Here is a 26700-nt window from a genome sequence, read left to right as displayed (position 1 = left end):
CCTGTTGTATACTATAGAAGCAATTTGTCTGACATTGCAAAATAACAGGCCAGCTTTTAGTAGATAATGCTTTGGGCCAGAAGAAATTGATTTTTGTGTTTTTTTAAAAGAAAGAGAGCCAGAAAGAAGAGAAAAGAAAGAAAACAAAACAACCTTCATAGAACAGAGGTTAGGGTCAGCTACGTTAGGAACGTATTTTTTTGGAGGCAGCAGGAATTTACTGTGTTGCTGAAGGACTGTTCATTGACTCCAGAGATTTAACCTGGATTAATTGATTGGAGGGTAGCCTCCCTGCTGATCAGGGCTCTGCTGCCAATCAAAGCCTATGTGCTGCTTGGACTATTAAAGCATACTATAGCATATTATAGCAGAAACATAATATTGCACCCCCCCCCCCCCCATTTACCAAAACTAATACAAGTTATTCCTATGGTCGAAGACAGTGTTAAAATATAAGTAAACATGGAGAAGTCAGGAACTGCTCCATAGACAGTGAATTGTGAAAAATGAGCAGCCAGGGGAATGTTCTAAGTATATGGGAACATTTTCTGTTTAAAAACAGAAAACACTACAATAGAATAAAGTTCAGTTGAGTAATAAAACATGCTGTGGGACCACAAAATCAGTTTCCCATTCATTTGTCTACGAAACAGCTCCAGACTTTAAAGGGAGTTTGAGGCGTTCTCTGGTTTCTTGCTTTGAGAGAGAGCAGCTCATGTTCACAAATATTGACTTTCCTAGGCCATGGAAATAACATATTTTCCTTTATGTAGGTGGTGTTTTCCTTAAAGGAATTCGCCAACATTTGGGTGATTTCAGCCATTTGCCGTTTTACCCTAGAGTTAGAAGAGTGGATCAATTTGTTCTTGTGTTTTGTTCACACCTGCTACAGTCCAGATATTATCAGGAGTATGGATACAGATACATTTATTATCTGCTTGTTTCTGGTCTGCCATACACATACACACACACACACACACACACACATTCCAAAACAACAAATCAGACCTACGTAGACTCGCAATGCGCATCCTGAGCAGTTGTTTGTGGCGGTGTTCATTTTACCTGTATCTTGCAATCTCGGCTGTTTTCGGGGCTACAGGCTGTACACTACAGATGTGAGTTAAAGATTAGAAATATATTTACCTAGACGACCTTGCCATAACGGATTTTACCTAGAGCTGTACTCTGTTTCTCTGGACTTTGCTATTGCACCTAACCTTGTACACACCATAAAATACTCTAAATATTGATGTTGACTCTATCAAAGCTCTGCTATATTCTCCTCTAGCTCCGATAATGTCTTCAGTCAGGCATCACAGTGGTTGGTTACAGCTTGAGTTTTGAGACGGGACAGGAATATTCCTTATCTAGCCCACACCTAATAGCACCAACCTAATGATATCATCTACCATGGGTGAGGGTGGAACTGGATAACAAGTGTTTATTATGAGCTGCACGGTGTACAATTCAAGATGATGAAACTATTTTAAACATCCACTTATGTCTACGTATATTATACAGTAAATAAATGTCTGAATGGAGTTCAGGTATAATTTACATTATGTAAAATTCTGAAATACTTTAGAATGTAGAAGATATCATTATCCCAAAGGCATGAGTAGCCAACATCATGACTAACAGTTATGCTGCGTTCACTTCGGAAAATGGGGAACTTCCAACTTCTGAGTCAGGCTTGTAGTAAGGGCAGGGGTCCGTTTCACAAAGCAGGTTTAGTGAAAAGTCTGAGTCTGTTAACCCTGAAATGAGGGAAACTCTGAGTTTTCCGTTTCACAAAGGGAGGTAACTCAAACCAGAGAGAGAGGGGTAACTCTGACCTGTTTCACAAAGAGAGGTAACTTAACCTCTCGGTCAGTTACCACGGTAACATGCTCTCTGAGACTAACCTGGTCGGGACCAGGTTTTTCTCAGAAAACCTTGAGTTTCTCTCTGTCTCCGCCCTCTTTCAGCCACACACGGTGTTTGATTTTCTCATTCATTCAGTCAGCAGGCGAGTTTTGGCTTAGTATAGTTCTGTCGTCAGTTTTTTTCAGAAAATCACTGCAAAAATCAGTCATTAGAAGTTATATTAGGTGGTGACTATTTCACTACCATGGCATGTCCTTTTGATAAAGATCCCGTGGATGAAGGTGCAGCATTACTGCACAGATAATTAAATATTCGTCAGGAGATGATTATCAGACCGCGCATAGACGTCCTTAATATACTGCAGCCATAATTACAAAATGAATGAAATGGATCTTTTGAGCAAGTTGAATGTATTTGACTTAGCGTTTCCTAAATATAATCCCAGCTTTTCTTGCAATTCATAGGTTCAAAAGTGTGTGCTTTTAATTGGGTTACCGGTATATAAACTACTCCTATATAGCCTTTTGATCCAGAACATCACCTATAATGCGAGGGGGTGCATTTCATGGCAGGGGTTCTGAATACGGCACCGTTTCATGTCACAGTCCATCATTTACATACAACCTCATCTGTCCTTACATTTCCAACATTAACAACCTAAGTCATACTCTCATATCCCAGCAGATATTGTGTGTTGTGCTGCGTTTTTTGCAAATGGGAGTTTTTTATACAACATATAAAACAGCCACTTACGGTAATATTTACTTTACAATGTAAAACATGCTCAAAATGAGGCGTCACCATGAGATTGTGCCGATGTTTTACCTGTTTGAACAATGTTTTTATGTTTCATCTTAAGCTGCTGACAAGTGCGCTTCTCCCCCGTGGGAATGCACCTAAATGAAATAAACTAATAGACTCCCACTCGAGCAGTTTCCCCTGTGATATTACTGTGATTGCAAAGGACTACATTTAAACTTACGCACTGACCCGAGCAGCAATGTCCTCCCGCACCGTCTCCCTCTCTTTTGCTGCTGCAGCGGTGTTACACTTTCGGCGAAAAACATGCTCAAACTCTCCGTATGAGCGCATTAATATTTACAGTTCCAGTTGTAGCGTAGCCCTCCCCTTCCCCGTTGCTGTGGTGACTCGTCGAATCAGGGCTCCATTGATGCTGTCTTTTTTTACTTGCGCTTAACTCCAGGTCAAACTACTCTGAGTTGATCAACCTAACGCAGATCTGCTGTTCTGGAACTGAAAACTCAGAGTTTACTATCTCAGAGTAGATCAACTCAGAGTTCAGGGTTAGACTCAGAGTTTGTTGAACCTGCTTTGTGAAACGGACCCCAGGAGTGTTATAGGAACATGTGTTTGTGTATGGATTCAAAAAGGTAGCATAGGGGACTGACTGGAAGTACAGTGGTGAATGTGTTAATAAAGTTAACAAAAGAGCAAAAAAAAAAGTCAACACACATAGTTACCATGAACGTGGCAAGATGTAGGGCTCTAAAAGAACCGGCTCATCTGCAGTTAGAGGCCGCTAGAAACAACTTTAATACATTTTAATTAAGAATTTTATATCAGATTAATTATTCTTTGTTTTATTGTGTTGAGAACTAGTGGTGAGAGAATGTGGCTATTCTTCACAAGATCACAAAATACATGATTTCACAGTCAGGTGCAATATTTACCAGGCTAAGAATAACAAAAGGAATAAGAGAGTCGGGAAAGATCCCAACCACCTGTGTTACAGCCTTTTCTCCCTGTTGTGGTCAGGAGGAAAAAACGGATACACCAGACATTGATAGAACTACAGTTTATGAGAATTTAATTTTATATGATTTTACACGACTAATAAATTGACTGATGTGGCATCTGTGCTCTCCATCTAACAATCAGTCAAATAAACTGTCATATTGTATGGTCACCATGCGTTACATCCACCCAGCGTGTCAGACAAATTATCATGACATGAAAACAGCAATCTTGAAAATACTGTACTGTATCGTGTTGATGTACACAGCTGCTGTTATCAATTGACTGTCAGTATTCATTGGGTCATGTGGAACATCAAAATACTGATGCATCCAGTGTATACGCCCCTAAGTGAGCTTCTCTTGATTGAATACAAAAGTATCAATGATATTAGGGCTGTAGATTAATGTTAAAGTGTAATTCCGGTGTACAATTATCCCAGGGTATTTTTCAGCAAATTCGGTCATCAAATAAGCCATCGAGTCAAATTTTTTCGTGTATGAATGATCAAATCCAGTCGGGTCCCTAACAACCGGACATGGCTAACACTGGTTAGCTCGGGGCAGCACAGTGAAGGATTGAAAACTGCTTTTTTAACCACTAATACAGATCAAAATAACACCAAACCTCTGCAGTAGCATGATAAAAGTCCCTACACATAAAACAAAGCACCAGTGGGCTCCTTCCTCTTGGATTGCATTTGCTAATTGACCTGAATGGACTTTACTACGAGACGAGCTGATACCAGCCAGCAGGTAAGTATTTCAAAACACTCTTTTATTAACTCTGGGTTCACTAACTACGTTGTTGGTGCTTCGGTTAATGTGTAAGGTTTGGTGTTATTTCGATCAGGATTAGTGGTTAAAAAAAGCCATTTTAGTGCCTTCACCGTACTTCCCTTCGAGCTAATAAAATTCTCTCTATGGCTTATTGGATGATCGAATTTGCCGAAAAAGACCCTGGGATGATTTTACACCGGATTTATGCTTTAACAGAAGTGAAATTTCATTTTTTTTTTTAAAGTACCGTTTTAATGAGCTTTCTCAGTGTTATGTTCATTGGTCGGCTGTTTCTCTGTGCTCCATTTGTAAATTCTTCTCAGTTACCACACAACACAGTTAGTGTCTCATTGTAAAAACAGGTGAAAAAACAGTTGTTGTTGTTGTTGTTGTTATTCTCTCTCTCTCTTACACAGCAATTGATCATATTGAACAACAGCCAAGCCACTTGTATATATTGTATTTTCTTATCCCAGTATTAATCCATGAAACTGAATTGCAATGTTCCAACAAGAATCCAGTGTAGGCCCTTTGAAATGAAACAGAAAGATCCTTTAAGCTCATTCAACCATATCACTGTTTTCTACTAACCCCACTTCATCTCAGTCCAGACTCGCCTTAATCCGCAGCATTGGATTCAAATCTTTTTACATTCATATATCACAGTTTCCTCAGCCTGTAATATGATATGAACACTGTCTAATAAAGGCGGGAAATGGTCAGGGATGGCTGTGCCTCATGTAGCATCTAATTTATTGATTTTTTTCTTTTTCATTGTTATCTGTCCTTTGTTCTGGTTTTACTCGTCCTGGGTCAGTCTGTCTCCGACCCAAACAAATAATTGGGACGTTAAAGCACACACAGGCCCATGGGATGTCTGAGAGCCTTATAAACAAAATCAAATGCCAGCTTGTGTCTGGCATCCTTGCTGCTGTTCAGTAGTCATGAAGATTCATTATTCTCTTTCAAACCTACAGAGAAATTTCTTTATCCTAATCCCCTCATTCGGCTAAAAAGTTGAATCACTATTGGATTTATGTCCATTTAAGATGGCTTTTTTCCTCATAATAAGCCTTAAGGGGGAAAAAAGCAGGCAATCGCAAAGCTGTGTCCTAAGAGAAGTAGACTATAGCAGTATAGACTTGTCCTTCGATACCCTTACCTTCTTCCTTCTCCTGTTTTTTCAAACGTTTTTAAAATTCCTCCACCAGACTTACAAATGAAAGTAAGCATCTTCTAGCTGTCTGCTCCCAGTTATCGCTGCTATCCCACTGTTTTGAGATCCCTTGAACGTTCATGCAGTCACTTATAGCTTGAAGGTCACACAAGTTCAAACATCATTCAGAGGTTGAGGATACGAAAGTGAATACATTACACCTTACGTTCATTGTAGAACATGAAAGGTTTGTTGTTTATTTATGTTGAATTGGTGGTAGGGGAACCCTCCTGCCTTGCACAACGGACAAAGCCAAAATGCACAAATGGACTGCTTTTGGTTGTGAGATATAAACCAAAAAGTGTGTGTTATTGTGGCTTGTTTTAAGCATCCCTATTGGTCTCATTAATTGGGCTTCAGCCAGCGGGTTATGAGACGAGCGTGACTCTCCGTTTGTTATACCCCGTTACAATTGGTTGGTCTCAAAAGCTCTGCCCTATGGAATATTATCCTCAGACAAAAACCGAGTTTCCCAGAAGGATTGTGTTACTGACACATCCAGTCTCATGAAAAGCCTCTTGTTAACAACAGCTGTAAAGTGAGCTTGTTCTATTTTTTTTCTCTTTCTCAAGTTTAATCTTTCCCTCTTTCTCTTGCTTTCATTTCTTTTTCTCTTTCTGTCTCGTTGAGTATGGGGGAGGGCCCAGAACTAATTAAAAGAAAAAGACTTTGAAATCGGATACTTAGGCCTTAGGCCATTCTGTTCCATTTTTGTTGTGGCGGTGGTTGACTTTTTGTTGTTAAGTCGTTGTAATGACCTGGAGATTGAGCCACTAAACAATGTCATCTTCTCAGGCAAACAATGCAGTGCAGCACCTATGGCCAAGCACTTCTATCATGCTAATTTTCAGGTTCATATTTAGATTTTGGGTTTCTACCATATATTTACATCAGTGTTTCATGGTCTTCTGAATCTGCGATTTGAGCATCTCTGCATTGTCATTGCAGCCGGTCACTTTCTACCTATTTATCCTATAGTTGTGACATCACAACAGTACAGAAGTCCTGACGGCTATTTTAAAGTTACAGTTTTTTTTATACAGGTTGTGTGTTTTTTGATACTTTCACAGTATTTATATAGCACACCAACCTGCTCTATAAAAAAAAGACATGGACATCTCACTTTTTACTATATGCGACCTTTAATATTTAGGAGATAGTCTTCTCCTGTCGGATATGTGGATATGTGTCGCTTATCGCCTCTTACTTTTTTTGTGATTACATTAATGAACTTAAATTTGACCTCAAATAAAAGTCTTTTAAGGTTCCTGTAGCAGAGTAGCAATGAGCTCAGTCAATGCCTCAGGTTGGGGAGTAACACATTACACATTATATGATTTCAGAAACTGCCTACTGCTAAATTGTCACAGTACTGAAGCACAACACAGATACTTTTGCAGAAATCGGGCTTGGGTTTGTTGGATTTCCCAGAAACATAGGTATCTGAGTTGCTACCTTTTATAGACACAAATGGTTGTATATGATGTCATTTTGTGTAATGTCATGGTTTGGCAGTAATATGAAGTGATCTACAGACTCTATGAACAGTGATGACTAGAGAATAAACTGTGAAAGCAAAATGTGTGGAGTAAAACTTTCTTCATAAGCAAGTTTCCTGTAAGAAAGGGGTATCTTTTTTCCCCCACAATCCCTCTCTCCAGTCTCCATAGCTACATAGCTATATATATATATATATATATATATATATATATATATATATATATATATATATATATAGGGATCTGTCCTTTTTTGTTTCAAAGAGAAATGGGATCATCTGTAAAGGAATGAGACTCTGGAGCCTCTCAACACACTAAAGTCGTATGAAGGGGTGGTGATCTAAACCAAGATGATGGGCTGTCAGCAGCTGCAGTTGTAGCTGTGCCCAGACGGACAGAATAAGGACTGAAGTAGAGAGACGCAGAGCGAGGGAGGAGACAGAAAGCCAGGTTAGCGGGTACTGTAGGAATGAGAGAAAGCAGAGAGTGACAGGAAGACAGATAACGAGGGAAAAGAGAGCAGCAGAAGACTGAATTAGAGGGCAGGCCAGACTGGAGCCACTCTGCCAAGTTGCCCCTCTCAGCACGGGACTCATGCCTATTTCCATCCCATCAACCCCCTCCATCTCTGCTGCGCTCATGACGTGCCACATCCTAAGATGAGTTAGTGAATGAATGATATTGCCTTATGCTAAGTGCACTGCCCACCCCCAACAAGCCCCGAGATGTGCCTCAAGCAACTGAAATGTTATCCGTCACTTATTTCTGCTTCCCTTTTATTTACTCCTCCCTCCATTCATGTCTTCCTCTGCTTTCCCTACTCACACTCCTCCTTCTCCATCCATCTCTTTTATCTCTCTCTCTGTAATTGCTTGCCTTATGGTATTTATCTCCTTGAATCTCTATTTTCCATGCCAGTAAACATTTGTCGGCCGGTTGATAGATTAAGAAAATAAAAAACCTGTGGTTGGTAGTTCAAACGAAATTATAAAGTAAGTCTTTACTGAGAGGAGAATTAATAAATTGTTTGGCATCCTAAACAATTATAGTTTTTGGAAGGTATGCTCCAGCTCATGATGCTATAAGGACTTTCTGATTATATAGTTTCTGACTGAAAACATTAAAGAAATTTCCTAGCAACCGACTTACACATTACTAGCTACACTACTAGTCTTGACTAAACATTGCATTTTAATTGTGCTAACTGGTTTGAAACTAGTTAGTAGTTACAAAGTACTAAGGAGGAACTTGACACAACTTAGTGATGGATTTATAAAAAGCTGGTGAAACCCAATATCGATGTCTTTTCAAGTTCCAAACTGTTGCCATACCTGCTCAGATGATGATTTTTGACAGAATATGCCATCTTATTATATTATGAAAATGCCAATTTGGCTTGACATTTAATTTTGCCTCCTCCTGCATGTCACCATCCATCCCACACTCGCTGGCACTTTAGCCCACCCATCCTACCCTTTTCTTCCACCCGTTCCTCCCGTCATTCATGTGTTACTACGCTCCCTCTCTCTATCTCTGAGTTCTAGCCGTCTTTGATGTCTGTTGTGTGTTTTAATGAGTTTGTTTTTGATGGTTGCTCTGCCCCCAAGCCCCCCTCCCCCTCGCTCTCTCACTGCCACTCGTCCTGCCTGCTCGGCTCAAGCCTCAGTAGTGCCAACACAAGTGAGGCAGAAACCTATCTACACACACAGAACTCACCTTTTGTTGTCATTTATACAGTGGATAGACATTTACACAGCTTAATGCCTTTATTCACTTACATGTGCAAGTACAAGCAGATGTCTTCTCCAGAGAAGTAAGCATGTCGCCTGTTGCAAGTCTATATATGCATGTGTGTATGTCGAGGACAGATGAGTTTGTTTCACTGCAGTCTCAAGGGAGGCAGTTGTGTTCTGATGTATTAATCATCTTCCACTCCCGCTTGCTAATTAATGACCCATCTGTCCCCTCTCACTGATGTTCCACTTCAAACTCTCACACACACAAGCACACTCGCATGGGGCTGTGCCACCACAACCAAATGCAAGTTCCAGCGATTTAAGTCCAGCTTCAGTTTCAGGGTGCCACACTCTCATCTGCATTCATGCAGCAGAGCATAAGAAGAGTGTTTGTGGCAGCTTTATCAGGGAGGAGTTCTCCTCTTCAGTTGCGTTTAGGTGACAGACGTCATGCACTCAGGCTTGTCCGTGTGTGTGTTTATGTGTGCACTTATGTGGGTGTATGTGTGTGTTTGTAGGCTTATCAGGTGAGCCCGGGCAGAGTGTCAGATGCGGTAATGGAGGCTTCAAAGACAAGCGCTGCGGTGAGTTTCCTGGCTGCCTTCTTCCAACCACCACCATCCCCCCCCCCCCTCATGCTTTATCCCTGCATAAAGGCACACAGGCACACAGGTAGACACCTGGATAGATAAGGAAGGGATGCAGGGAGGCAGATAAATAATTAAGTGGGTTCAAAGTCAAACAGACAACAGGCAGACGGAGTAAATGTGGCTGAACGACAGGCAGAGGAGATATTGGAAAGCATGGAGGCTGCCTGACAGCCAGGCAGCGGTACATTCAGAGACGTGGCCAGGTGCTTGCCCAGCCCACCTCCCTTTCACTTGCATGAGTGAGCTACTTCAAACACCCGCTGCTTGTCTGCTGCTTTGTTCTACTGTTCTCTTTGCAGCTGTGGTTGTTGTTGTTATTTTGATGCCCATCGTCATAGCCGCCATCATTGATTTGCTTCCTTTTGAAAAGAAGTTCTATTTCTGGCTCTATTTGCTGGTTTCCATTTTCATCTTTTGTAGTGTGTGTGTGTGTGTGTGTGTGTGTGTGTGTGTGTGTGTGTGTGTGTGTGTGTGTGTGTGTGTTTGTGTGTGTGTGTGTGTGTGTGTGTGTGTGTGTGTGTGTGTGTGTGTGTGTGTGTGTGTGTGTGTGTGTGTGTGTGTGTGTGTGTGTGTGTGTGTGTGTGTGTGTGTGTGTGTGTGTGTGTGTGTGTGTGTGTGTGTGTGTGTTTTGTTTTGCATTTGACGGTAACAATTAAGGTATTATAGTAATTGAGTGTTTGATCACTAGAATAACCAGGGGAGTTCGATTGTTTTCATGTCACAAAAACAACCATATGATCCCTGAAGAATTTAACCAAAGTAAGACAGGGTAAGGTAGTTAAATCCTCAAATTACAGACCATATGTTGGCTAATAAGACTATTTGGCTTCAAAGTAGTGACCTCTAAATGTCAATGCAACCCTGAGATTTGTTCAGCTATATATAAATCATTATAATAATTTTAATATAGAGCAACATATTCTGTCTCATAGGCCTTCCCAGCATTTGGACCCTTTTATTGAACTATTTGTAATTACTAGTTGCCAAATAACAGCCATTAAAAATTTGTAAAGAGACCTTTTTTCTATGGATTTCATATATTATAAAGAAACCTTTATAACGGGATCAAATGATGAATATTGAATAACAGAATGTAAGAGTAGCATGTGTTGTTGTCACAGAAAGCATATCGTCAAAGTCACCGTTAGTGTCACACTGCACTACATCATTTCTGTCATGTAGCTGACCCTAACATATGTGTGTAAACTGATCATCTCTAATAATAATCTGTATCTATCAGTTCATTTTCATGCCATTTGATTTTAGATGCAGTATTAGAATACCACTGAGGATAAGGCAGAACCTTACAATTAAGGACTTTGATACTTACAATCCCTTCCAGTTTTCAGAATAAGTGTTAAAATGTATGGATATAAGAACTGGCCCTTAATGGGTATGAGCTTGATGACAGATTCATTAAATAGAGAGTTGTTTTATTTTTTTTATTTATTGTTAAATTAAAATTCACAATGGCATGCTGAGAAATTATAATAATTAATCCTTCACACTTCATATGTGCTAATGTTTGGCCTTGTCTTGTGTCCCTGCTTCATCCTCCTCCTCATCCTCCTCCTCCTCTTCCCTCCTCACAGCAAACCCTGGAGAACAACCTGACCAACCTTGTTAAGAGGAACAGCGAACTGGAGAACCAAATGGCAAAGCTCATCCAGATCTGTCAACAGGTTGAGGTATGCAACGTTCTTATGTTTGTGTCTGTAGCTGGAAACCTTCAAGTAGTGATGTTTAACTCACTGTGACAGTAATTAAAACCATAGAGAGATTCTCAATTAATCACCATAGTTTTATGGTAGTTGGAGGCATCCATGAAGCTTCCATCAGCTGGATGGATAGTTGTATAATATGGCCAGCAGTATTCATGTTTTCTCAATTTTGGTCAAATCAAAGGTAATTTCTCAAAAATCTCTTGAGACTGAAAGTGAATTTCAGTTTCCTATTTGGGTTCATTAAAGGCCAGCACAAAAGCACTGTTTTTAGACCTTATTAATTGAAGAATTATTACTGGGCGATATGAACAAAATCTTCTATGGTGATATTGGTCAAATTTAAATACATTAAAAATAACTTAAATGTATCTTGAAATCAACTTAACCTTAAATTGCTTTGCAATCCTGAAATGTATTATGTGTATTAGTATCGTGTTATCTGACATTTGAGCCGGTGACTAATTTAATTCACTGAAATGAAAATGAAAATACCAGATACCAGTTAGGCTATCAGTAACCTCTTGTACTTTGCCAATAGTAGCTCCCCAGAAAATCTGACTCAAACGTGACTCAAGAACAAAGGATGAACTGGAGTAGCTCTCGGCAACCGTCTGCTCTCGAGCTGTTTAAATTGGCAGTTATGTAATCCAGACAACATCTAACATTGCAATGACCACTTCACTGTGGGGAGAGGTACTACGAAAAGCACTTGCGCAATAATCCCTACTTTCAAGGTGCTAATAACTTAATGTAATGCTTTTACTGTGTGCCTCTTCAAGGTAATTGTCTAAACTGTGTCTTGTGATACAGTGAGGTTTGGTTCGCTGTTCTGTGCTGAATATGATTTTTAGGATGAATTATTGTTGTAACAGTTGAATTCCCGCTGGAGCCATTCATACAGGAAATGTATGCTCCCAAGTCAAAGCAGATAAGATTATCCGTCAAGTGGCAAATAGAAACTTTATTTGACTTGTCACAGGCTGGCAATGTTTCACAACTCACCCGCTTCAATTTAATATCAACTTTGAAGGAGTGTTTGCACTATGAAGTCCTGGGGTGAACCCAATACCTCAGACAGTCTTGTCACTCCTGACCTCTTCCATTTTGGGCTCATGCTGTGATTTAATGGAGGCACTGTGTGAATCCAGCCAGAGAGTACTAATGCTTAACCAACCAGTGTCGTCTGTGCTGCATCGCGAACATGTGCATGCACCAACACAAACACAAACACACACACACACACACACACACACACACACACACACAGAAACGCCTACTTTCTGTATTAACACAGTCGCTCTTAATAACGGGCATCATTTCTCTGTGAGAGTTGACATTAATGGCCACAGAGGACAAATACACTTTTGTGCTGCCATCACTCTCTCCGTGCGGTTCATTTCTTATTAGCTTGGCCTGACTCCCATTTTCTCCGAATCACTCTGGAGTCCATGAACAACAACTCATGCAGCCGCTCACCCAATCAAAATAAAATGATCGCTGCGTGATTCATTAAGTACAGACAAACTGTTCGTCAACAATCCGTGGAGAGAGAGAGAGAGAGAGAAAAAAAGTCTTTCTTCATATTGTTCTCTGTCTGAATACCAATGTTGTGCTGCCGCCAACAACAGCATAACCTCATCACTTATTCATCAGAAAAGAAATGAGGAGCGATAGCATGGGGAGGAACATGCTTCACTGACTCCTAAACAAATTATGAAAAGGAACTACCGGTATATGTTTTGTCGCCCTACTTGTACCCTTTCACAGATATTCTCCTGTGTGATGCCAATGTCGAGAGGCTGGTTTAATTATTGACGTGAGGAATAAGGGGAAGTAATGTTTTCAGTTGAGTTCATATTAACGTGGCTCTTTAGAGGAGAGGGGAAAGGAAGACAAATGGAAAGATGGAGATGTTAGAGTAGAAGAAAAAAGAGGAAAGCAAAAGGGGAAGAGAAAAGGAAGAGAAAGTGCAGGGGTTGAGAGGGCAAGCAGAGGAAGTAAAAAAGAGGACTTGTTAGCGTGACAACCAACGAGCGCTTTGACCGAAGCAGATACAGGAACTGTGCGGTGGAAAATGCTCAGCAATAATGCAATACAACATAGACAGGGACTTTTAACAAAGAGAGGTTTGGTGGAGTGAGAGAAGTGTATGCACAAAGTAAGAAATCTCCAAAGGGCTTTGAGCATGACCTGGTTTCCTCTCCTCCTTGTTTTTGCCACATATTGTATCGGTGCCGAAGATATGATCAAACAGAGTGCGAGTCAGCTCTCAGTGTGTCAGCACACACAGCAGCAATGTAGCACTGTTCTCCAGGGGGTTCGCTTTGTGGGGAGTCATCTTCTCTTCAGTCTTAGGAATGATGAGATGACTTGATGATGTGTAGGATGTGTTTCTTTCTTGGGAGGCCTCTCTCCTCATTGCAGAATTTGGTGAAATATTGTTAAATCTGTCGCCGTGCTTAATGACAATCTGAATAATGCTACGTGTTCTTGAAAACATTGAGCGGATGGCATGATTCTTTTGGAATAAGACAGAGACTGGATGGTGGTGCTGAGAGAAAGTAAGGCTATTTAATCTTACTACATTCATGGTTTTTGAATTAATTTTAACCAGGATCATTTTTATTTAATAGTCCTTAACAACAATTTACACTCATTTTAAAACATTTTAGACTACAACAGACAACTTGAAGGCCAACATACTGTATGTTGAAGCAGACACAGCAACTGCACAGTCAACAACAATCTTCTAATGCATGAGAACTGCAAGGAGAGGAAGAGGGAGTGAGGCAGTGTGAGAGAGATATGATCCATAACCAGGTTATTATAGTTTATGGGGCTGTACAGTGCATATACTGTATATTCCATGTGCTACATAAAAATAGATGTGTGTCGAAGGGACTGCAGTACCAGCGATGCGATACAACTTTGCGTGATTGTGAAACAGAGTCACTTGGTTTTGAGGTGCATCTGTAGCACATCGCTATACTGCTTAGTAGCTGTAGTCTAATGTGTGACAGTGAGACAGCGCCTGGATGCGGGCAACAGATGTGTTTATAAAAATGCAGCGCAGTGATACAGGCAGAAATTTTTGAAGCCAATTATTCTACCGAGCGGGCCACAGCGGCCCCCGCGGCCACAAATTTGTTACTTTTTATGCTATCTCTGGATGCGTTTTATACCTGCACACTGGATGAATTTGTGCAAATTTGATTGCCTTTTTATTGTTTTGAAGATGATTTTTATAGAAGGGGATGGATCTCTTTATACAAATAAAGTGGCCATTTTTCTTTTTACAGCACAATGCAGTAGTGTAGTGTCACAAAAAAGGAGTTACGTGGATGTCCACACAGAGCCTATGCATACACATTCTGATGACGAATTATTTATTATGCAGTCCCTCGCAGCACCTGCAAGAAGCTGAAGCACATTCAACTTGTGTTGGAGCCCTATGAGTCTGCTGTAGGGTTGTCACGATACTAGAATTTCAAAGTCGATACCGATACCCAGGAAAATATTTAATACTCAATATCATTTCGAGACCACGGCGAAAAAATTACAAAAAATTAAGGCACAACTTTTAAAATAAAGATTAGAACAATACAAACAACATCAATAAAAACACTCTTATAAATGTATCTAACGTAGTGCCAAGAAAAAAGAAAACACAGTTGTTGTTAGTCAGGTTTCTCCACAGTGTAAACAGGGATCTGGTCCATGCTAATGCATTCAGCTACAGTCCTGTTTATCTTCTGTGTTTCTGGTGACATGGCTCCATAGTATTGCTGCTGATTAAATAGAGTAGATATAGCAGGCTGCCACTGTCTCTATCTTGTAGCTGGTTGACTTTTCAGACATCATTGTGTCACCCTGTTGAATTAACTTCTCTTGAGATTAGACAGGCAGGACTGATGATGTTAGCTGCTTAGCTCCACCATTAACTTTACAGCAGTGCTAGCTGTGTTCAGTCAGCTCAGTGTTGTTAATGTGATGAACCAGCGATCATGTGCTCAGAGAGGTGAGCTGTAACTTCTGTCTTGCTTTGTCTGCAGCACTGCAGGGTGATATTACAGTTCTGGAGGAGGCGGAGGCTGCACTGTTGACGGCAAAAGTTTTGACACCTTTGCAAGTTATGTAATCCGATGCTATTTTTAGGATGGATTACTTTCAGAGTATTAATATTTTTTTTTTGACAGCCCTAGTCCGCTGTCACTCTGTTAGTAGACTTCAATCTGCAGTATAGATTGTACACTTCACTGATAAACCAGATAATTAAATGGTAACACTTGGCTTCATGGGCAGACAAAGTCTCTCTTCTCTCACTTCTTGTTTTCATAATACCTGATTTTAGAAGTTTCTGCAGCACCCTCAGCACCCCTACTTCCTGGTCCCTGCTGTTATCCATTCAATGCCAAATAGCTGGCTGGATATTATTAGGCAACAGAGGAAGCCCACTCAGTGAGGCTGTCCGGCAAAGAACATTTCCCCCATAAAACACTTGAGTATTGAATAGATACTGATACAATGACAGCTGAAACCAAATGTAGAGCCAAAGTAAAAGCTGAGATGGAAGTCAGTCATGAAAATATGTTCTATGTTACCTGCACATTGTATGTCTCAATTGCTAAATATGTTTAAAGCTGTTTTAATATGCCAAAATATGTTTAAATCATGTGTGCTGACATGGTGTAACTTTTGGTCATCAGCTAGCCTTTATTCATGTGCTTGTGTTGCCCCTTCTTCATTGCCTCATTTTCAAAAAGCATGTGTTTGCATCTCACAAGCAGAACCCCGGCTATGTTTGTATTCCAATTTCCTGCCAGTCATTTTGTAGCAGCATACATTTTTCCTCTCTTGTTTAAATGGACACCTTAAACACACAGTTTGTTTTTTGCCATTGTACAAGTTTTGAGCAGATTTTCATTTAATTCCCAAGGATCCTCCTCTTTCATACTTACATACCTCCTTAAAGAGACTTTGAACTTTGTGTTGTGAAGCTCTTGATTTTGCGTTAAGTATCTCTCTCTTCTGAGTTTGTCTTACAGCTTGACAGTTGGTGATATTGTCTGTCTTTCCATCTGGCTCTGTCCCATTTGATCTTACTTTTACTCTCTTTGTTTGTGGTTCAGCTAACCCTCCTGAAGCACAGATTGTGTGGCATGTTCATTGGCGGGTTTTTAATGAGGACACTCCCTAATAATAACTGTTGCCTCGCTCATATACCGTATTTTTCGGATTACAAGTCTCACCAGCCGAAAATGCATAATAAAGAAGGAAAAAAACATATATAAGTCGCACTAGAGTATAAGTCGCATTTTTTGGGCAAATTTATTTGATAAAATCCAACACCAAGAATAGACATTTCATCTTGAAAGGCAATTTAAAATAAAAATAGAATAGAGAACAACAGGCTGAATAAGTGTACGTTATATGACACATAAACAACGAACTGAGAACGTGCCCGGTATGTTAACGTAACATATTACGGTAAGAGTCATTCAAATAACTATAACATATAGAACATGCTCTACGTTTACCAAACAATCTGTCACTGCTAATCACTAAATCCAATGACCTCTTCTTCCTCGGTGTCACTTCTGAACAACTCCGCCAACTCATAGGTACGGAAGTAGCAGGTAGCATCTTCTTTTTCCACAATGCACTTCTGCCATGACCCGCCCCCGCCGAATTTTGATTGGTTGACGTGTGTGTGTGTGACGATTGCTGATATACGCCTAGTCTCTTACGTGACTGAGATAAATAAAAGCCCGGGCTATTATTTGTTATTTTACGGTAATGTGTTAATAATTTCACACATAAGTCGCTCCAGAGTATAAGTCGCACCCGCGGACAAACTATGAAAAAAAACTGCGACTTATAACCCGAAAAATACGGTACTGTGTCTAACATAGGGAACTCATCATCCAGGCACAGCTACTGTGGAGTCAAAGCAGCAGCCTATTTTTTTCCAACCCCTGTGTTACCAGACTAAATTAGACCCCTGATAAGGTTGTAAGTCTGTACGTATTAGGCCTGATGGAAAAGGGAAAGAATCGCATCAAACAGAAGCCCAGTGGGTTTTAATGCTCAGACATGTATGTCTACTGATTAAACATTGAGCTGTAAGTCATTAGACAGACCTGTCTAGGTTTATGTACACTGAAGCTGATCCCACTGTGTGCAGAATATGAATCAGCTGCGTGAAGACGGCTGTAATGCAGCCTAATCCTTTGTATCAAATCTCATTTCGCCTTTTCTTCATGTTTCTACCGGAGCATCAGTGAGATCGAAGAGTTCGCTGGTGTTGTTTGTCTTTGCTGTATTTCTAAAGCCATTTGCAGTTCCACTTTCAGACGAGGATAAGGACATCAATACAGTGTAATAATGGCATATAAAGAAATGAAATGGTCGATGATAAAGTTGTTTTTGTATGTTTGTGCTTTTAACAGATGGCCACATTTTCATTTCATTTTTAAATCTATTTTTATCTCAGTGTAACATTTTTATGTTAATGTTTCTCCTTCCATCTCTTGGATTCATACATTTTAAGTGAAATGGCAGCAATGCTTAAACCCAAATATCAGCATGCTAGCAGGCTCAAATTTAGCAGGTATAATGTTTACCATGTTCTCCATCTTAGTTAATTAGCATTTTAGCACTAAACATGTTGTCATGTCATCAGTTTTTTAGGTATTTGGTCATAAAACCAAAGTATTGGACAGATTGAAATTTGGACCGCTAGACGAAAAGTCAAAGGATCCTTGAAGTCTTTAGATTACTTTTGGGAACTATAATGTCTGTACAAGGTCTAGTGCCCAGTTAGCTAATAGATTTTGAGATATGTTATAGGACAGGTAAAAACTTAACTGACTTAAAGGAGAGGTTGGAGGAAAAAGTCAGGAGATGACTTGATTATTTAGATTCCTCCTCTGGGTACCATGAATTTCTTTTTCTTTTTTTTTTTTTTATGGCAATGCATCTAATGGTAATTGAGATATTTCAGTGTGGACCAAAGTGGTGGCCAACAGCAGACCAACATTACCATCAGCCAGTGACTGTAACAGAATCAATTCACACCTTTAACAAGACTGTATAGGTGTTATACATATAATATTTATTATCATCTATGATAGTTTATATGTTAAGCATATAAAAGGTTACATAAACATTTTGTAGGTTTAACTTCAAATTCATTGCCAGTGAAGAATTTCCAATTATTACCTTTTTCTGACATAACATCCATGATATATGCCTCGCAGCTTCTTTTACTCCATAAAGCCCCTTGTCCCTATTTTAGAGCCAGGTGTTATTCGGGTGTCATAAATCTCTGGGAATCACAGAATCAGTGGACAGCATCAGAGACAAAGCTGTCAGACTGAATCCTTGCATCTGTTTGAGGAGCTGAGAGACCGAGGCGAAGGGGGGATTGATTGAGGAGGTCAGTGAGGAGCAGACAGAATGGGGACCAGAAGCATAACACAAAGAAGTGGAACAAAGAAAAGTAGGATAAGAGGCAGGAGAGGCTGATAGGAGTGGAATGAGCACAGAATTGATTCAAGATGGGAAAGTTTTGGTGTCAGCAAAAGGTCAACACATGTTCCAAACCTGGACCAGTTCTCGCTAAGTTTGAATCAGAGCCACTTTGGCTGGAATAGGTAATTTTGTCATTTTCAGGAGCCATACATTGTTCAGTTGTCCACATGCTGAAGCAGCTTTGTGTGCTGTGGGACAGAGCAATTTGTTTGCAGTATTGATATACTACAATACGGCAAATGTATCACATTTTCTGAGCATTAAAATGTGTTATAATGAGTTTTCATTGTAGTTTTTAATGACATTTTGCTTGCAGTCATAAATGGTATAAACTGTCTAACAGTATTTTGTAAAACACTATGTGATCATCTCATCATGACACAATTCCACTGGGAGTCAGTAAGAACTAAGCTTGAATGATCTCCAAGCCCCAGCATCACTGTAGATTAGACTGTGCCAGTTAATGAAAATTATCTGTGTTGTGGGTGCAATGGTGGCCTAGGTCGGTGCCAACCATGAATACTGACATCCTTTATTCACGTCCAGCTTTGTTATGCATCATTCTTTCATTTCCTGACATCTGTCTACTTTCAATAGCAGACTGTAAAACGCCCCAAATTGATTACGATACCTCAGACAATAGAAGTCAGATTTAGTTGAAAATAAACATCAACTGAATGAATGTTACATCATGTGTGATCTCGTTGTCATCTGTCCAATTAAACTCTTTATTTTCATCTAGGCTTCTTCAACTTTTACACTGTATTCAAATATTACATTCCATTAAATTTCAGCTCAATTTTATTTATAGTGTCAAATCATAACAGAAGTTATCTCAGGGAATTAATGTAGAGACACACACTATAATTTATAGACACAACATTTCCCCATGAGCATGCACAGTAGTTCGAAGGTGGTGAGGAAAAACTTATTTTTAACAGACAGGCACTTTGAACAGAACTTGGGTAGGAGAGGGATAACTTTTTTTAAGTAACTTTATTTAAAAGTGATCCTTCATAAAGTCCAGGTGCATCCATCGTCAAAACATAGACCAATAAATAAATAAACACTCAAAAGATCAATAAATAACGTCTCCTTCTGGGGAAAAAAATGAGTTGGTTTTCCTTTCCAGAGCACAACACATCAACATAAGCACATATACTGATCTAAATCCTTTATTTCTTTGTAATAGTTTAAAAAACGATCATTAATCTGGCACCCACCAGCTAAGTAAATAATAATTTTACCCAAATGTCCACGGAGTCATCAATTTTCCTTTTCCTCCATACGTAAACTGCCATCTCTGCTTGTCCCAAGATACAGTTCATAAGTTGACATTTGTGTATTGTGCTTTCGTAATAAACCAAAAATCAACATGAAAACCTCACCTCAGAGACTCAGAGATGCACAACAACCACAATAATAACATTAACAACTATAATAATTGAGGAATATAATAATAAAAAATAATAATTATAGCAGTGGATATAGCACAAGGACTCCGGAGAAGAAGCTAAGTTAATATCCTACATTAATGGGGCATAATGATACAGATGGAGAGAGAGAGCGAGAGAGGAGAGAGAACCTCAGTGTCTCATGGGAAGTCCCCCTGCAGACTATAGCAGCATGACCAAATACTGTCTATATTCTGTATCTATCATTCCAACACTTTCCTGCATAAACTGAACGAAATATTCAAATCCAAAGATTTTCTTTCTTGGTTTGCCAGGATATCAAATATATTATATATATTTAGTGTAAACATCTTGCGAAACATATTAGTTGGTATATATGGAAACTTTGGTATCTCCACAAAATAAAAGTTGTGTGAGTTTGAACAATGCTTGAAAACAAAACATGAGTTTAAGAAAATAAATTGGGAATTGTTATGTCAGGGCGGGTAATTTAGCATTGTTTGCCAGGGTTTGTGATGTTATTATGGTGTTGCAGCTGTGGCAAATACATATAGCTTTATCAAGACTGAATAAGAATTGCAACATCATTAAAACTCACACACACAATTCAGTTCATCTATCTCGAGTCAACAGATTTCCTCAGAATCACAGAATAGTGAGAGATTACAACGTTAAATCACAATATCGGGGGGATTTCAGACTTGCCTCCTCATTTGGACTTCAGCCCACCTCTGTGTGATCGACAACATATGAATGACTGCCACACATCACTCACTTCATTATTTGCTGAATCAGCACAGAGTGGGTGGTGAATGGTGACTGTCAGTCATTTGAAGCAGATATAAAAAAAACTGTAGCGGCAGAGCTCATTTTATTTCATTTTAGCTTGTGAGTAATACAATGCTCATTTTCACGGCATAAAAATATGGGTGATAAATTTAATCTTGACATAATGCAGGAGCTGAACTCCACCTTATAATGGATGTTACCATATGGTATGTAACCCTCCTGTAAGAGAACCCGAGGTAGAAGATGTGGTGAAGTTATTCCTTATCCTTTAGGTTTTAATGAACAACTCTTTCCATTTGACAATTCTGCTGTCAGATGGCGCTCTGTGGGCTACACTGTGATCATAATGGTCTCGGTGGGCTTATTCAATGCTATTCAGTCAGTGTCTGCACCTCCTCACCTAATAGAGTGCAATTGGCTGATAATGTTAACATGTCACTGTGATATTTATATATATTTTGACCTTATGAGATTAATGAATGCAGATAAATGTCAGCTGCATTACCGTAATAATGAATGAATGTGTGCTAAATTTGTACACAATAATGCCAATTAGTTTTCAAAATATCCTAATCATAAATACTATCAACTAATCCTTTTATTATCATTATTGGCATTTCAAATAGTAAATAGTTTGTAGCTTTTTTTTCCTTCAGTCCATCTTAAGCCGTTTTCTCACATCAACTCCGACCAATTGGGTTCGGGCATTGTCTGAAGTTAACACATGTAGTACACAACAGGAGATTGTCCAGGTCAGACAGGTTTTTCACTAATTGGAAATACTTCATTTGATTAAGGCAAGGGTTAGAGCCTACTGTAGATAAAGCATGCAGGAGGCACAACATGACCTTGATAATATCGTGTTCAAAGTCGTAAAAACCGAGTCTCTTGCCGTTCCTTGTTCCTTGTCTGATGGTTTAGGTTTTGGCCTTTACCCAAATCTTGATGCTCTCCTGTTAGACAATTTGGTTGCCGTCTTTAAATAAATCCCCCCCTTCTTCTATGCCTTTGGATCTTTGTTCTCTTCCAGTTTTGCGGATACTGCACGGTACAAATGTCATCAACGCGCTAACTCGCTGGCTGTGAATTGTCCGGACAGTGAGCTGCTTTATTTACACATGGGCTCAGTCAGAGATTATACAGGCCTTGTAGAAGGGAGCTTGAGGGATAAAGTCTGTTTGATGTCCGATCCGACTGATTGGGACATTTGTGTTCTCACATCTATTTCAACATTTCAGGTTTGCAGTGCATTTGTAAAAGGGGGTTTTAGACAGTGTGTTCACTGATTTTCACAACCTTCTTGATAGCAGCAGCAGCTAAAAAGTCTTTGACATTAAAGTGTTTTCAATCTTGCTGCGGTTGTTCTTCATATATTCCAAAATTATACCTATACTTTAACATGGAGTTGACACTGTGATTTTAGTGCACCTGCCGAGGAGCCTGATAAATAGGGTGATGCACGGTAGGTGAGAGTGTTTGTGGAACAGAGAGTGGATAATAATGTCAGGAGCTGAAAGAGGAGGAGGAGGAGGGGGTTTTGAGTGAAGTGAAGGACAGAGATGAAGATTGTTTTCGTAACTCTTCTGCCAAGTATCTCAGTCATAATTCACAGTGATCCTGTAAGGCTGAATTTATCCTGTTTAATTACTAACCTGCATTCATTGTTCGATTGTGTGTGTGTGTGTGTGTGTGAGTGTGTGTGTGTGTGTGTGAGTGTGTGTGTGTGTGTGTGTGTGTGTGTGTGTGTGTGTGTGTGTGTGTGTGTGTGTGTGTGTGTGTGTGTGTGTGTGTGTGTGTGTGTGTGTGTGTGTGTGTGTGTGTGTGTGTGTGTGTGTGTGTGTGTGTGTGTTTGTAATGAGGCTTCAGTGGCTCAGCGCGTTTTAATGAGCTTTGTCGAGTGTTGAGTGGAACTTGGTGGTTTGGTAAGTAGTTTTATAGTCTGCAGCATGACAGGGAGTCACAACCCTGTCAGAATTTATGGTTGATGATTTAATCAAAAGGAGATGAATCTCTCTCTCTCTGTGGACATATCATTTTATAACGGACTCAGTGTGAGAATGCACTTAATTAAATTAAATGACCTTTTTTTTATGGGTTAAACGTTTAGAGACCAAATCCGCAGGAGTTAAAACTATTTATGATATGAAAAACAGTCATAGTAGACAATTGAAGAGAAACCAACACCTGCTCATAGTCAAACGACAGACTAGGTTGTTTGCCAATGACATACTTATATGACCATTTTTTTCAAGGTTGAGAAACAGTTGCTGTTTTAAAAGAGACAAATCAAGCTTAGGCAACAAACAAATGTGGTAAGGGGAATGAAAAGATCATAAATTGGCCTCAAAATGAGCCACAGACGTACAATGTAACGACATAACAGACTTATATATATACTTAACAAAGTTGATTAGCAAAGTTGACTTTTGATTTGAATGTAATCTTTGCATAACTGAAAGATTGCCACATCCAGTCAGAGCAGTGAAAGGGTATCTCCTCACAATGTACGTGTGTGCCAGCTCAGCAGTACTCATGCTACAGTCCACTGCAGAAAGCGCGCACCAGTGCTTTTATGACAAGAAAAACTGTAGCATCTAGTGAAGCAGTTGAAGTAGCGGTGGTGTTTGTGAGATCTGGTGAGCCTCTATTTGATGTGTTGGTGGAATTCTTCCTCTCCAGTGTGGCTTTTCTGGATACTTTGGAAGTCAGTTTGACTGGGAGCTTCCCAAAGTCGTCACGCTGAGTTGTTTCCTGGAGTAAATCTGTAATTTCTTTGATGTTCTGAATTGGCTACCGCAGACAAAATATTGGTGACTCCTGTTACCACTGTGGCAGAGTTGCACTCACAGTTCAACTCTGTGTCAGTATTACTTTGTGGCTGCTCTATAACTCATGGTACATGGCAACTTCTTTTTATATTCTTACATTGGTGTCCAAGAACGTAGCCTTCAGTTTGTATGTGGAAATCCTGATAAAGAAAAGCTTTTAGAGCAAACAAATCAGTGGCAAGGTTTCTCTCCATGTGATGTACGGTGAGAGATGTAGAGTGTGGCCGGGTTCAGACCAATATTAACAAAAGAGTGGTTTGGGACGGGCTTGATGTTCGTAACATGGTGCTTCAGGAAAATATAGTGCAAAAAATGAATAGACATGTTTGACCTACCGTCTGTGCAACACATGAGCTAACCATCAGTCCCTTGGCAGTGAAGCAGGAGCAGTACATTATTAGTATTTAGTGTCTAAGTAACACCCACCTACCCACTCAAGTTTGAAGTTGCTGGCTGTTCATTTAGTGTTAGCCTGAGATGGTGAACTGATAAGGAGTTGCCTTGGCAACTTTGGTCCTGAAATAATCACAGAATCTATTAAATTTTCTTGGTGTAAATTCTATTAGTGAATTAATGAGTGTCACAGGCCCTTTTTGGGGGGAGCTTTTATCTATAATATACACGTAACCGTTTGTAAACACACAGCATTCAAAGTCGGCCTCTCCTCCTCCTTGGCTCACGCTCAACAGCCAAAGTGAGAGATGGCTGAGTGTACAGAAAATCCAGGACGAGGGCAGAGTCTTCGGGTTGCCCATACCTACATACCATTCCTGTGAAAGCAATACCTCATTAACTCCTTGAAGGAATGTCTTCAAATTTCAAGTTTTGAAACGAAAACAATTTCCCCCTGGGATTATTAGAGTATTTCTGATTCTGATTCTTAAATTTTGCTGAATTGTTCTCTTATAGATGCAACAGTCAATCAGGGTCTGATAAACAAGGTCCAAAGTGTTGTTTTTAAAGTTGATAATGTTATGTCGATGACTCTCAGACATTGCTGGAATATAGGAGCTTAGCCATTTAGCCTACTGATTACCTGCTTGTCTGCTGCACCATTTCCTCTCACACCATCTCCTCATTCGGACGGCAGCAGCAGTGCGCGGTGCTGTGGCTTTGGTCTCTGGTCTTTGTAGCAGACTGACGCTTCCATCTGAACAGAGACATTGGAGGTGGTTTGAGAGGAAACAAAGGCACTGCAGATGAGCTGGGCTGCTAGGCGTAAGTCTAACCCCAGCAGACAGCAAATGTCCACACACTAGATAAAATTGACAGGATTTTTACACAAGTTTGTCCCCCTGTGTACTGACCTTCCCTGTGTATAGATGGATAACAAACTTGTTCACCTATCTAATAGTTTATCCTTGAATTAGCTTTAGCCGTGAGCCTTTGGATACAGTAGCAGAACTTTCACTGAAGGGAGTGCTCTCTCTCTACAAAATGACCTGTGCCAAAGTGTCCCATCACATCCTCAAAGCAATTTCAGTCAAAAGCATCTGGACTGGTTATTTGTCTAGGAAGACGTTTCACCTCTCATCCAAGAGGCTTCATCAGATCATGCACCTTAATTACAATATGGCTAAAGATTATTGTGCTTCCCTGCAGCAAGGAACAAAACATTTGAGAGAATGAAAAAAGAACTCTCTCATCACCTTCAATTCCCATTAAATGGGGGACTGTGGACCAATCCATGTATCTACTATATGCTTTCCAGGGACTTTTGGATCAATGTATGTGTAGTGTCTGTAGTGTAAAATAATTTCTTGTCTTTTCAGTGACAGTTAAAGAGTAGGAAATCACTTATCTCGGTTCATCGCAAGTTAATCGGAGCACACATTGTTAGACGCTTCTTTTCCTTGTGTTCAGAATCCAAAATGAAATGGGAAAAAAAAGATGTGCTTTGCATGTTATTGATGATAGGAATCGTTATGGCTGCCAATCCAGAAATCTTACAAAGCTCCCTGCAAACAGACAGAAAAATGTACCGTAAGGCCCTATGATTTAGTGACTGTCTGTTTGGGAGCAAGCCTCATGTTCACATGTGTACCTGCTTCTCTCTCCAGGTCAACACAGCCATGCATGAAGCCAAGCTGGTGGAGGAGTGTGATGAGCTAGTGGAGATCATCCGCCAGAGGAAACAGGTCATCGCTGTAAAGATCAAAGAATCCAAGGTAAAATATTCCCAGGATACCTTTTTTTTCATGGCCTGGTGGCATTTTGGAATAATGAAGATGACATTTGTTTTTTATTTTGGCCATTAAGCATCATAAAGACAAAATGTTAATGAATGTAAGTCGAGTAATTCTCTGATCTTTTAGGTCTGGTTTAGTCTCCTGCTGCTGCTGCTAAAAATGGTGTTGATGGGAGTGGTGAGACTAAACTGTACTACATCCACTATCAGTGTGCATATGTGCCTCTAAACTAAACGAGGGAGCTAAAGGTGGCCTAAACAGCTCACTAGAGATACAGTGTAAAAGGATAATCCTCTGTAGTGCAGTTTTAGATTTATAACAGACAGATGTGGAGTTTATTGAGTTCACATTGTTTCATCCAAAGTACAAAAATTCAAACTGTTATGTCTCACTGGAAATTGAAGCTGCCAAATTGGCAAATACTGTACATGTTTAAGATCAAAACTCAACTCTGGGTCACAGTCAGAGGTGGATTAATGTGGTCATGGGCCCCTAGGCTACTGTTTATTTGGGCCCCCTACATTATTAACTAGCTTTATCAGAAAAATCCCTGCTAGAACGAAAGAAGAGTCTACAACCTTAAAAAATCCTGTCAATTTAGAAATTTTCTTTAGTAGATCTTGGTCCCGCTGTTCTTTCAGTCGTTGTGCTTTTCTTTTTTGTGCTCCACATTTCCTTTCTGACATTTTGTCACTATACTGTCCAGTAACAGTGAGTG

General features: G+C 39.8%; 1 protein-coding gene across 4 annotated transcripts in view; it reads left to right on the top strand.

The window, feature by feature from the left end:
- mid2 (midline 2) overlaps positions 1-26700 on the top strand; it is a 159244-nt gene that overhangs the window by 93794 nt on the left and 38750 nt on the right. For 3 of the 4 annotated variants that reach the window (XM_083914912.1, XM_083914914.1, XM_083914913.1), the window contains exons 3-5: positions 9373-9438; positions 11097-11192; positions 25854-25961. In XM_083914912.1, the coding sequence (XP_083771038.1) occupies positions 9373-9438; positions 11097-11192; positions 25854-25961 (270 nt within the window). The remainder of the gene's footprint in view (positions 1-9372; positions 9439-11096; positions 11193-25853; positions 25962-26700) is intronic. The other variant, XM_083914915.1, reaches the window with a different exon arrangement.

This window comes from Echiichthys vipera (assembly GCF_963691815.1).
Source record: "Echiichthys vipera genome assembly, chromosome: 6".
Lineage (NCBI taxonomy): Eukaryota > Metazoa > Chordata > Actinopteri > Perciformes > Trachinidae > Echiichthys > Echiichthys vipera.
This window is presented reverse-complemented; position numbering and strand designations above follow the sequence as displayed.